The sequence below is a fragment of the Chaetodon auriga genome, chromosome 17 (genome assembly GCF_051107435.1).
Source record: "Chaetodon auriga isolate fChaAug3 chromosome 17, fChaAug3.hap1, whole genome shotgun sequence".
Taxonomy (NCBI): domain Eukaryota; kingdom Metazoa; phylum Chordata; class Actinopteri; order Chaetodontiformes; family Chaetodontidae; genus Chaetodon; species Chaetodon auriga.
In genome coordinates this window covers 14302145-14315635 of record NC_135090.1, presented here as the reverse complement: position 1 = coordinate 14315635, position 13491 = coordinate 14302145, and the positions used below count along the sequence as shown (strand labels likewise).

The 13491-nt window shown below is 42.3% G+C and overlaps 2 protein-coding genes across 2 annotated transcripts; both read right to left on the bottom strand.

Annotated features, from left to right (window-relative positions):
• Positions 1–4136, bottom strand: sf3b4 (splicing factor 3b, subunit 4). Its single transcript, XM_076753813.1, has 6 exons — positions 4063–4136; positions 3311–3439; positions 2632–3174; positions 1611–1778; positions 1203–1364; positions 1–328 (listed from the first exon to the last, which is right to left on the bottom strand). Exons 1-6 carry the CDS (start codon positions 4094–4096, stop codon positions 165–167), a joined length of 1200 nt encoding a protein of 399 aa, XP_076609928.1. The 5' UTR covers positions 4097–4136; the 3' UTR covers positions 1–164.
• A 482-nt stretch (positions 4137–4618) lies between these two features.
• On the bottom strand, positions 4619–13061 carry lix1l (limb and CNS expressed 1 like). Its single transcript, XM_076754991.1, has 6 exons — positions 12532–13061; positions 10095–10258; positions 9615–9755; positions 8937–9032; positions 8484–8561; positions 4619–8030 (listed from the first exon to the last, which is right to left on the bottom strand). Exons 1-6 carry the CDS (start codon positions 12869–12871, stop codon positions 7779–7781), a joined length of 1071 nt encoding a protein of 356 aa, XP_076611106.1. The 5' UTR covers positions 12872–13061; the 3' UTR covers positions 4619–7778.
• Positions 13062–13491: the final 430 nt, after the last annotated feature.

Below are 13491 nucleotides of genomic sequence, written 5' to 3'. Positions count from 1 at the left end.
AAACTTGTACTAAAACTTTTATTTGTCAAATGTCTTCATCTGTACAATGAAAAAAACAAACAAACGTGGTTAAATTATTCTCACCATAACAAACTTGAGTAGATCTTAAGATGCTAAAAGAAAAAAAGGCTAAACGAGAGCCCGTGTCCGCTGTCTCAGATGGATTACGGCGGCATTGGTGCTCTCATGGGAACGCGAGGTGGAACACCGGGGGGTCTCGGAGGCATCGGAGGCCCTCTCTGGAAGCCAAAAGGAGGAGGACGAGGAGCACCGTAGCCAGGTGGAGGCATGGGAGGAGGCCCTCTCATGCCTGGAGGCACAGGTGGACCTGAGTGAGAGAAAGTGATAAAACCTTTAACTTTGATCAAAAGTTCTCACCACAGAAAACAGGTATTAAGTCTCAGAGTCATGGTTAATGACTTTTGGGTCAAGTCCCAAACCATGCCAACTCACTAGCATAACCTGCAAAATGCTAAATATTTTAAACACATCAAACATCATAATTTTACACCAAGTCTTCAACTAATATTGGATGCAATGGGGTCTGCCTTTCCAGAGACCCACATCCTGATCAGGGTGAATCCTAAGTGTGCATGGGTGTCTGTGCACTGTGCGATAACAACAATCTCATAAGCTCCTTGCATGTCACACTGTGCAAGATGGATCTGATAAAGTCTCAGTCCCAATCTGTGTCAAAAAAAAAAAAAAAACTACAACTAAACCAAAACAGATGCAACCAGAGACATGTCATCAACTCGCAACTTCATCAGCGCTGCTCTCAATCTTTCCAAATGTGGTAAGTGATAAATAAGCTCCAGCCATAGTGATGGCACTCTTGCTCTAAATCAACAGACTTGTCTCATCTGTGTCTCGCCCATTCTGGGACTACGGCGAAGGTGTCCTTTAAACAAATCATTGTGCTAAGCCGACCCAGAAATAAAATTCAGTCTACCAACAGCAGGTCTGCTCATAACAGCCAACTCTCAGGGTAGTCATGGCAACATGGGTATGCCTCAATACCACAGATCATTAAATCTATTTGGCTGCATAACAGAGACACGTAGAGGTACGGTTATCAGGTATTTCTTCTACAGACAAGACTGTTTTGAGGCATTTTCCCCTCAAACGACAGAGTGAGAATTTGCATGCAGGAGAGACTTTTACTTGACAACAAAGATTCAAGGAGATGCTACAGTACTTACCCATGGGAGGCCCATATGGTGCTCTGGGTGGCATGCCCATAGGTGGGGGCGGAGGCATGCCAGGGGGTGGCGGTGCCCGTGCTTGATTTGATCCTGGGGGAGCAGGAGGTGGAGGCACCATGCCAGGAGGAGCAGGCGGGGGCATGGGCATCTGAGGCATAGCTGTGAAACACAAACAATAAAGTCTGTAGGTATGTCGAACAGGGGACGAGTCTCATGATGCACTGCAGCATGTCTCATTTCTGAAAACCAAAGAATTTCAATGAAAATCTGTATTCAAACCCACAGAAGACGCGGCATCACAAAAACCATTTCTGAAAGGTTTTTCAATGCGACCATGGCTTTGTCTGTGTACTTTTCGCACTTGCAGTCACAGTGTGAACATTTCAATCTTTAGCAAACTATTACCTGGATGCATGCTGCCAGGAGGGAAGGGCGGTGGTCCAGGTGGAGGTCCACCACCACCACCCTGTGGGGATGGTGCAGCTGCATTGGGAGGCATGGCCATTGATGGGGGCATTGTTGGAGGCATTGATCCAGGAGGAGGAACAGGGGGGAAACCAGGAGGTGGCATGCCTGCAGAGAAACAAGGTGTATTTACAAGTTATCATTTCATTTTGTACAAATGCACAAAGTCAGACTGTCTGTTAAACATTTTACACATCTTAGCCATCGTTCGAATGTTTTTAATCCCACGAGTATCTCACAAACGGGGGTCATTTGGCAGCTGTCATGTTCACGTTTAGTTACAGACAGCATCCAAGATTTAATCAAATCAACCACAATATCACTTACTGACAAAAGAGGCATCAGTCAGAGCAGCATGCTTACAATTCCTACAGGACTCTACATCTCATTGTCGCTAATGAAACCTGTTATCTGCTCTCAAGGCACTCAGCACAATCGACTACTCAGTTCTTAACCTTTCATCAGAGGCAGCTGGTGTATATGGAATATGACAGGCTATTGCAAGAGAAACACCCATTCACCATTCATAGTGTAACGCATCATAGTTGATCCGTGATCAATGCGGACCCCCCGCCCCCCCCCCAACACCAAAAATTACAGCTTTTAGGAACAAAAGGGTATCAAAACAGAGCAGTCTTTGCACCATGGCAGAATGAATTTGCTGCAGAAATTAAATCCTTTTTATATGTGGACGATTTTCACATTGTAGAGTGAATCAGGTGTAGATGACAGAAAACATACACCAGTTAAAGGCATAAAGCCAACAGAGCTAACTGCACAATTTCCATTTTGATCATGTGTCAAACCACACAGATATACATTATGTTCTCTATAAGCATATTACTCCAAATTACTATCTATAAAGTTATTATTGGGATCTTTCCACGTTTGCTGATGAGCAGTAGTTAAAAACAGCTGCAGAGCATCGGAACATCCTTCAAAAACAGGACTTCCTTCATACCTGGAATGGTCATCCCAGATCCAAGTGCAGTTAGGACCGGTGTTGGAGCGCTCGGTGGTGGAGGCGCATCAGCAAACAGCTGATGTGGCCTGTCTGCCTGGGAGAGAGGGTTCTGTGCAGCCAGGAGTCGCTCTGCTGCCGAGCCATGTCGCTCTCCCTTAGAATCCTTCTTGAAGGCGTAGGACACTGTGATGGGCCTGTTACAGAGGTACTGGCCGTTCATGGCCTCAATGGCGGCATCTGACGCGTCAAAGCTTGCGAAATTGATGAAAGCATAACCCTTGGAGTTGCCAGTGTCTGGGTCTCGCATGATCTTTGGCGTCTGGAGGATCACGCCAAAGGCACTGAATGTGTCATAGAGCAGTTTCTCGTCGATCTCTGGGTCCAGATTACCAATGAAGATGTTAGCACCCACATCCAGGTTTTTGTTATGCGCAGAGGCTTTATTGACTCGAATTGGTTTGCCATAGAGCTTTATCATATTCATGATTTTAATGGCATAGTCTGCATCCTCTTCGCTGAGGAACTCCACAAAGCCATAACCTGAGAAGGAGTGAAAGAAGTTATATGATTGCTATTCATCTGCAAAAGAGATGATGAGATGAGATAACAAACACTGACTGATATGTTGCCACCATTATAATCATGACAGCTTTAGATAATATTAGCTGATGCTCACCTTGATGTTGGCCTGTGACCCTGTCTTTGGGCATGTGTGTGTTGACCACAGGACCAGCCTGCAGGAAAAGCTCCCATAGTAATGGCTCTGACACCTTTTCATCCAAGCCGCCAACATACACAGTGGCGTCTGAAAAAAAATACATACGAGTTAAAGTTGTCAAAAGTACCAGTGCTTTGTTTAAAAAGAAATCATCTTCATTGTTGTATATGAATAACGTTAGTTCTCACTTAGTTAACTAACTTTATCACTTTCTGCAGACCACATTCATCACCCATATCTTATTAAATGATGTGTAAAAGCACATGAAGTATCAATACAATGGGAAATAGTGCGATCATTTCTTCAGTCGAGAAGCTCGTCGACTTCTGCTACAGACTCTGTGCTAGCATGCTAGGCTAACCATAGCTGTTAGCTAACAGGACGCACCTCTGCTTCTAATGTTCTAACAATGGCCGCCACTCTTCAGATCAATCAAAATTAACGCTACGCTCAGAATATAATGTAGGAAGCAAGTAAAAGAAATTAAGATACTTATAACTTAACTGAATGGCTAAATTAGCGGCAAGCCAAGCTAACGACAACAGAGCACTTCCATGTGATCCACCGATTGTTTATCACAGACTATTAGCAAACCAGGCGACCAGCGACGCTCATTAAAACAAAGTAAGGTGTCTGAAGAGTAAACCACAAGCACGTTTATAAATTGCTGAAACGAAAGGTTAAAACAGTTATTATAATGATGAATTTACCTTGGTTTCTCTCTGATATTGGTCCCGCTGCCATGTTGAATGAACAACGCAGGGCCAGCGTCTTTAGCCGAGGCCCCGCCTCTTCCTGTCGGTGTGCCGGAGGCGGAAGTAGTGAAATTAAATTAAATAAAACAAAGTCAAATAAAATAATTTTTAAAAAGCAATTCTTCAGAATAGTAAGGAATTAAGGTTACGTGATATATTCCATTGTTCTACTGTCAGATACCCGTGCTGTCTGAAACAATAACAAGATAGGAGATTAATTTTTTTCTAGCCTTACTATTATTTATTATTATTTACTAGCTACTTCAAGCTTTCTCCATTAAAACACAACTCTGGTCCAAGTGTGATTTGGAGCACACTTAGTGGTGTCCACAACATACAGAGTGTAAATTTCATTAGAAATTTTTTGGATAGCTACTTTTTCATGGATGCAAATTACACTAAAGCCATTAAACCATTACAAACGATTGCGTATTTAGTTGGTCCAAGTAATGAAGGGTCAGTTATTCACCCTTGTACTAAGCAGTGAAATAAGTACCATAACAAATTAATAAACATTTGTATGAGCAAATTTATTACATCATATAAATCTACTAAAAGTATAAACATGGAATACAAAATGCTCATAAAAATACATACGATAAGGGCCTTGAGAAACACGTTTATAAAACAATACTGTATATTATACGAAACATATAAAAACAAAACGTAATCAACACATCATGCATCAAAGCCAAAAGATGAGAAGCCCATTTTTTTAATCAATTGGATAGCAAAAAAATTACATTGTTCAAAAAAGCCTTTACTGATAATGATTACAAAGAAACATCAAAGGCATTTGTAATAAGAAAGCTCCGAGATTAATGGCTTGTGGTCAAAAATCACACACAGGATAAGCATCTACATTAGAAGAAAATGCAAAAATACAGTATTCAAGATCTCCAGCCTCATTCCTGGAGTCAGCTCATTTAAATACTTGTTGAGTTGTTCTCATGAATTACATTTCAACCTTATGGTCTTATGTTGGACTTGAAATTAGTTCATCAGACGATACGATCACTGATGGATTCAGATAACACATCTGCAGAGGAGCTTCTGGGAGTAGGAGTAAAAAAATATGCAAAAGAACACTGGATGCAGAATTGTGAGGTCAAAGTGTTCACTGTATCAGCTCAAAGGTATATTCTAACTTTTCAGTATTGACTGAAGAGGGCTGTAGGGTTTTTGCAAAGATTACATAGAAACATTTTCCTATTTGTGCTGCACACATATTTTGCGAGCTGAGTACCAAACAAACAAACATCATGATTATAAATGTATAAAAAAGGTAACAAGATTTAATAAATCCTTCATAATCTAATGTCATGTAACATGTTTAAGAACTAGTTCTACATTTTAGGAAATGTGCTTTCACTTCCTGGTGGAGAGTTAGATTAAAAGACTGATGCCACTTTCTCATCTGTACTGTAAATACTACATTATCGCGAACAACGGGTTAGCCGGATTATTTTTGAGCTCTGAGCAGTTTCCAAATGACCAGACTCCAGAAAGTAGCTTATTCCGACATACAACCCAACGTGAAAAAGCAAATAGTCATTTTTAAACTTTGATTTTTGTACAGATTAAACAAATGAGCTATAGTATGTTAACTGGTGAGCTTTCAGGGTGCTACTAGACAGACTTTACAAGGCTAGCTGTTTCCTGCCTTTATGCTAAGCTAACTGGCTGCAGCCTCACATTGAATGCACAGATATGAGAGTGGTGTCAGTCTCCTCGTGTCCGTCAAAAAGTGAAGAAGCAATGGCAAACTATTCGTTCAAAGTACTGTAACAGTAATATAACACGTCATTTTACCTTTTGATGAAATGAGAAAAAACACTGTAAAGCAGAGTAGACGTCCTTTAAAGACCTCATTAAATGAAACAGTACTTTTTAGAGTGTTTTTACGTGTCAAACTATTCTACAAATTTCATAAAGGCACAATCAACCCAACAATAAAATAATACAGTGGGTTCTGGCTTTAATCATATTCCATCTCTGCTGCTTTTTCTATTCACTGCCTCCTCAAATTTAGCCTAACCAGTTTCTTCTGTTGATAATCCAGCATGCAGCCCTCCTGCTGTTTAACTTGCATAATTGCTGCCCACATTTCCTTCCAGCCAGAGCCGCACATGATCAATTAAACTCTCACTTCCATTACATGGGGTCTTTAAAAGGCTACTCACTGAAATGAGCTCATCCTTGTAATGTATTCAATACATTTTAGATAGATAGAGAAAAATAAAGATATCACATTTACAGTATAAACGAAATCAGGTCCTTCAACACAAAAATATTTGAAAAGGTGTTAAGTGCGAGTTACATACTTTGTTTTTAGCGCATGGACATACACGAGCACTGCAAACAAACAAATGCTGCTTCCAGTACATCAAAAAACACAAACCACAAGTGCTGGTACTGTTTTGTACTGACTGCAATGACTCACACATGATGAATCAGCTTGTTAAAACCGTCAACTCATTTTTTTTGGCCTTCACATTTTACCACCACTGTGTGGCTGCTCGTTGTTTCTGCTAGATGAAGCACATGACAAACACTCTGTGTCACAAGAGCAATTCAACAGTCTAAATGCTAAACTGCATCCGTAAGTAGATCCTTTAGTTTATAGCACACTGAAATTATACATTCAGCTAGTGTCACGGTCACCCAGCATACGATGAACACTAAAACAGTCAAAAGCCTTCACAAACACCAAATGAAAACATAGTGATGGTTCACGGTCGGATTTTTCAAAAACCTGAGCTGCTGCCAGAGCAATCAGTCACCTGCTGACACTTTCTGCAAAGTACCCTCAAATTATTACATGAGCCAGTTGGTACGTTTCAATGCTTACGTGAATTCTGGTATTGTGTGACTATGTAATTTTCACATATTTACACTTTATTCTCATTAAAACAGGCAGAATGAGGCTGTGTGCCCATTCTGAGAAGAGTTATTAGGCGGGATCTTTTATCCCTTTGCTGTTGTTGTTGTTGTTGTTGTGGTGATACAGCCCCAGTTACAAAAATGCTTGGACGCTGTGTAAAGCAAATAAAACAGAATGTTATTTATATCTACTTTTTACGCAGCGTCCCGACTTTTTTGGAATCAGGGTTATGTTTCATTAAAGGACACGAGGTACTCGCCATCAAGGTTTTAAGACACATACATCTGACCACCTTCTCTTTCCAGAGCTCTAATTCATATATGCTGGTAAACACACCCAAAACATGAAAGGACAAACTTCAGAATGATCCGCACCTTGAACAAATGAGTTTGGTTTGATGGGTCATATTAACGTATGTCCCATACATTCACTGACGAAAGGCAGGCTTTGTGTCTGTGGGTCGAGTAAATACAGTATGAAATAATGAAAAACATGTAAACCTCAGTCACCTGGTATGCCAAGCACAGGTTTTTTTTTTTTTAAAAAAGCACTGTTATCCTGTAATCACTAGGCACAAGGAGGTAACGGCTATAGCGGCGAGTGTTTGCTTTATGGACGGATGTGCATACTGTAAGTCAAGGCCTGATTACCTGGTCCTCATGACAACACACAAGATACAAAACCTAAAAGTTCAGATGATATCGCCTTTATATCTATCAAGTGATCAATACTGTTACCAGGAATCCTACAGAGCGTGAAGGCATGTTTCCAAGAACAGACGTCAGGTTTAGTGCGAAGGCAGGGTGGCAGTGTTGGCTGCACTGAGCTGCCCCACAGCTAACATCAGGATGTCTTTCTTCTCTTTGTAAAAACGCAGTTCTCTTCCCGCCAGCCGGGCGTCCTCCAGTTCTCGCTCTGTCGACGCCAGCTCCTGCGCGATGGTGGCCGCGACGCTCTGTTCCCGGTTCACCCAGTCGGCAGCCATCTGAGTGCGCATGTCGTCGTCCAGAGCCCGGTGGGAATAGTGAGCCAGCACCTCCTGCAAAGAAAATATGTTGAGTCATATGGAAGAGGGGAGCAGTCTTCCCAACACAAGGGCATGGCTGGTAAAATACTCAGGTAGAGCATTTATCTGCACATACCCTGAGGTGAGGTATCGGACGTAGTATCGGGAAAGCAAAAGTCAAATTGGTGCCTCCCTAATTTGATGATACTTCACATATCAGCTGCACAACCAAGAGGTCAAATACAACTATGGAAACATTTAAAATCTTTTAGGCTGCCTGTGTTGGAATTTTCTCCTATTCTCCAGCTCACTGCTGCTCTCCAGCAACGCTCCCACTCGTGGTGCGAAGAAAAAACTGTGTAATCTGTCTGGACCAGTCATGCCATGCAGGGCAAGGTTCCAGACAGTTTGTTTGTTTAGGAAACTTGATGAAAACTACTATTGTAGTTGGGTAATTGAGCCCAGCTGTGAGATGAATGACAGTACCTGTCGGGAACACTGTCGTTCTCTCATGGCTTTGAGACTCCCGTTCCAGTGCAGCAGCTGGAACACAGTCATCAGCTCCTGAAACACAAACACAGCCGAGCCAGAAGCGATGAGACACCGAACTCACTTCAGAACACTCAATAAGTGGCAGCTCAGTCCTGCAAACCATGCGTGCTTCCTTCAGACTTCCTATTAGTAATTAGACATAGGACTAAATGGTTCTAGCTTCAAGCTCTGTGCTGTTATTAGAACAGGTGATGGACAGTGCTCATTCATTTGGTCTCTGGCTTTGTTATACTGCATGTATGCACAGTCAAGCTCAGTACATACAAAGCTTTTAAAGACCATTCCTGGGCTCAACCCTTGCCAATGTTATTTCCACACTATCCCGGTATGTCTGAGGAGCATAAAATGAAACTTAACGCGACACAGGCGCTCCAGAAGTTTACACACCTGAAACTCCAGCATGGATTTTCCTTTGTTGGACTCGAGCATGAAGCGAAATGCACCAATTCCTGTGTTGGGGTTGTCAGCCTCTTCTCTGTTTCCCTGTAAGTAACAACAACTAGTTACTTTCTTAGCTGTCTTTTCAAAGCATCAATTATTGGCATGTATTGTTCATTAAATATCAAGTCACATTCAGCATGTATGTATAGTAGTGTCCTTTTCTGTTTCAGATTTTTTGAGGGATGTATTGATCCAATACTGGATATCAGTATCAGACTGATATCCAGTATCTATTTGCCTATTTGCACTAAATGTTTGCAAAGAAGTTGGATTCCTGTTTAATTTGAATGTTTTGTCTTCACAAAATTTCTTGTTAATACTACTTGTGTTTGTGGCTTCACTGTGATTTAATGTTTGCATGTTGTTGTCATTGATGGAGCTGTACTGCTTCATACTGGAATTTTAATTCAGTTTGTTGTTTAAAAGGTTTACACTTGAACTGTAATTCCTGTTAATTAAGTTAAGTCTGGTTTGATGTGAGGAATACAGCCTATCAATTAAACACTGTTATCGGATTGGTACCCGGTATCGGCAGATATCCCAATTCAGGTTGGATCAGAACTGAAAAAAAAAAAAAGGCTGATCTGCATCCCTTGTTTTCATTCAGTGTTGTGACAGACTTACATTGAAGGAGGCCAGAGCCTCACTGACGCTCTTCTCAATGAATTCATCTGTGATGCGACGAGAGGGATGTTCGTTGAAGACCGAGTTCATCAGGGCGATCTTTGCAGCGCTGCGTCTTGCCTCGGCCTTGGTGGGACAGAACTGTCAGACAGCGAAGGGAACATGCGTTAGCGGTCAGATACAATCAGAAATACAGTGAGAAAGCTGAGGACAGCCGGTGTTTATATGGAGTAAAGTTAGCAACAGTGTGCACACGCCTTAATTTGCTGTCTCGTGGTCTTGAGTTTGCATCCATATTTGGTATGTTGTGGTTGCAAGTATGTTGGAAGCTTGTAACAAGGTACTTGAATGGCCATTTTGCTTACACTAATGGTGCAGTATGGAAGGTTTCTCCAAACCACAGCACATTCATTGATGTATCGCTATTTTAAAATGAAAGAAGGCTCCTCTTATCATGCTAAAACAAGGCAGACACTGTACCTGGAAACTTCCGAAGCAGCTGCCACCAGGAAGACTCACATAGCAGACATATGGCGGGCTGTTGGAGGGGACCATCTCATAAACAACCAGAGCTCCGTTCCGCAAGTCGGCCCCTCTGGTCAGCTTCATCTGCCAAAACTCCTGCAAAGCCTCCACCACGTTCACTGGAGTGCACAGAAATAAACGAAGCCCCGTCACATTGTGGTACATCAACACTTTCATTTATCATTTACTCTTTTATTTGCATAAAAATATTCTGGTTTCCTCAAAGCTTTTTGCCGATTGGTTTGCATTTAAAGTGCCATCGGTTACTGGCTGTGCTCTGCAACATCCTCTCCAAACACAAAGATGGAAAGGGTGGGGGGAAGGTCGTCTCAAGGATGCCAGAGGCTTTTCCTGAAAATATGTAGGCAGGAGGAAATTCTGCAACACCTCAGAGGGGCCGTCAACTCTACGCTTTCTGTGCCCACGTGAGAAACACCCCTGCCCCGCAAAAGGAAACAACGGCAAAGAAAAGAAGTGAAATTTGTGACTGGGTCTGAAACGATTTTTGGGCTCGGGTCTGCAGAGAGTGCAGCCGACATTATCCGGGGCTCTGTGACCTCTGCTAGCTCTCAGCTCCGTCCTGCTGGGCCGTGCCTGTCTGAACACAGGCAGCCTGCCTCTCGCTCTCTGGAGTCTGGAGCCTGATTAGAACGTTTTGCAGCTCTGCCGCTATTGAGTCCTCTGTAAACAAGCTGGGATATATTCTGACATCAGACATATAAATCCCTAAGCTGCAATCCAAATAATTTAGTTATTGCTCTCTGCTGTGTACAAAAGGAAAACGCTCGCTATAAACTGCTCTCTTGTTGTTAGCCAATTATTAAGTGATAACTTATGCGGTATTGAAAACAGCAGTGTTGCTCTCTACTTTCACAACAAATAGATATGAATCCATGTTCTTCATCGTGCGTATTAACATTTAGCTTAGGTTGGTGCTAGATGTATGAGGAGCCGTGGGGCGTACAGTATGTGATTTCTATTGTACTCAAATGTAGATTCGTTTCCATAAATCAGAGGCAGTGTTCAGAGTTATTTCTGTGCATCTAAAGGGTTCAGGGCAGAGATAAGATAATGCATTTTGGTCAGTTTTTGAGCATGTCCTGAAAGATAAAGCATAGAGAGACAGGAAGTATTGGCTGATAGTGGACGGTAACATGTGACAAATGATGCTGGCCCAGAATCAACCCCACAGTGCGGCAGCGGCATGGCATCAATCAGCCCATATCTAACAAATGTGTCACGGGGAAAAGCAAAAATAGAGAATTATCAAATAAATCGTCACTGACAGAATTACCTGACTTTATCTTATTATTGCAAATTTAAGCCTTTAATTCCCTGCTAATGGCATAATTCTAACTATACCACAGAGAAACTGCAGAAAACCCAAATTACAATATGATGTAGAGGAAATAATTATTGCCAAATGCCAAAATATTGCTCGTGCGCTCCTGTAAAAATGTGATAATTTGCCTAATACAGAGAGTAAGTCGCAAAATTGGAGCAACATTCAGCCAAAAATATATCCCTGATAAAACAGTCTTTATGGAGCTGCCAATGTTGAGGCGTTAAGTAGTCTAAATTGGATGGAGGAGGGAAGAGGCGTTAGTCAGAGCACGTTGGGACAATCTTTGGGAAATAAATCCTATTAGCAGCAAACGGGAACACTTGTATTGGCTCCTGCTGTCGGCATTATAGCAGCTTTTTGGGTTGATGTTAGTTTTAAGCATCGCTCTTGTCAGTGTGCTGTAGTGATGAATAAAGAAAGATAAAAAGATGAGCAAACTTTGACCACCAGGAGATCATTATGAGGTCAACCTTAATCCATTTGAGCACTAATAAATTAGTATTTTTATGTGCCAGGAAGTCATGCTTATTCTCCAAAAAGTTCACATCCACCTGGGACTACTTACCTCTGCCTTTGCTTTAAATTCAATGTTATTCATATTTTCACTGTTTACATTACAGGACCAGTGTTGTAGCGTGTCCAATGTAAAACAAGAAGACTTTAATGTGGCTAATTTAGATTATATTAGGTTTATTGTCCCCTAATGTAATCCCCCAGAGCTGTGGTAGTTAATCCTATAATGAAGTGATAGAAGCCAGTGTTAGCTGTGTAAATATGAAAGGAAATCTCTTTTTGGTGACATTGCATCAGGTGAAAATGAATATATCAGACTGTAGAGGAATATAAACTCAGAGTATGTGAGACTGTGCAGCCTGACAGGGATTTTGCAGGAATGTAGCATGTGTGTTTTTTCCGTTGCTAATCCACTTCCAAACAAATGGCGCAGCTCAAAGTGGCTTTCTGCTCCTCAAAACTCCCGAGAATAAACCGAGTAATATGACACATTATCTCCGCATTAAACTGAGCATTTTCACCGCTGGACGTTACCTCTGCCGTAACCTTGCGTGTGTTTGGCGAAGCTGCGGACCACAGCCTCCACAGCCTCCTTCAGCACCGCCGGGTTCCCCGGGTTACAGTGGCCGGTAGCCCCCGGCCCCAGCCCCGCTCCGACACCGCCGTACAGGCTGTGGAGCTGCAGCGGGGGCGGCGGAGGAGGAGGCCCGCACGAAGCGGCCAGAGAGGCCGGGGAGGGCAACAGCGGCGCGATGGGGACCGTAACCCCGGGCCGTAGAGAGGAGCGGAGGGTCCCGGTCGGCGCGGAACCGAATCCAATCCCTGGCTGTAGCCTCTGAGGGCGGATACTGTCCGGGATAACGTTAGATTCCATTGTCCCAACGTAATGTCTGCGAAATCCCGGTCCGGATGAAATTGAAACCGTTTGACCCGACGGTTTCAGGCTCAGAAATGCTCTCTGCAGGCTGAATGAACAAAGTGTTTGCTGGCTTTTGTCAATCACAGCTGAAAGAAGTACTTAGCTGATGTTCATTCGACACAGATCACCGCTGCTATGCATCCTCACTCTGTGGATTAGGCTGCGGGATTGTCAGTCAAACGGTGCTTTCATTGGCACCTCGGATTCTACAGCTTCTGGCCGTCACGCCACTATTTTACATGTTGAACTATGCTGTCCAAGGTTTTACGGATTGTCTGTCATGTACTACATCCTACATAATGGATGTAGGATGTGTTTTTTAATTAATTATGTGCTTTGTTGTAGGCATGTAAAAATAGTGTGCGATACCAATTTATTTAGTTTCAGTGACTGTGCTCTTCTGAATCTTTTGTGTCACAAAAAAGTGTGCGTTCATTGTGACATGTCTGTCATATGCTGTTAAAGTAAAGCCCTTTAAGGCAAATTTTAGATTTTGTGTTATAATATATTTACTATGAGGCACACCTTTACTATCCAGTGCCGTCCAATTTGCGATTACAAGTTTAAATTTATAA

Bases quoted from the DNA above. Each gene is read 5' to 3' on its own strand.
- sf3b4 (XM_076753813.1), bottom strand. From the start codon at position 4,096: ATGGCAGCGGGACCAATATCAGAGAGAAACCAAG. The intron at 3,440-4,062 runs GTAAATTCATCA...ATTTTTTTTCAG, and splicing joins AATATCAGAGAGAAACCAAG to ACGCCACTGTGTATGTTGGC. The intron at 3,175-3,310 runs GTGAGCATCAGC...ACTCCTTCTCAG, and splicing joins GGTCACAGGCCAACATCAAG to GTTATGGCTTTGTGGAGTTC.
- lix1l (XM_076754991.1), bottom strand. From the start codon at position 12,871: ATGGAATCTAACGTTATCCCGGACAGTATCCGCCCTCAGAGGCTACAG. The intron at 9,756-10,094 runs GTACAGTGTCTG...GCTGTCTGACAG, and splicing joins GCTGCTTCGGAAGTTTCCAG to TTCTGTCCCACCAAGGCCGA. The intron at 8,031-8,483 runs GTACTGTCATTC...TTTTCTTTGCAG, and splicing joins AACGACAGTGTTCCCGACAG to GAGGTGCTGGCTCACTATTC.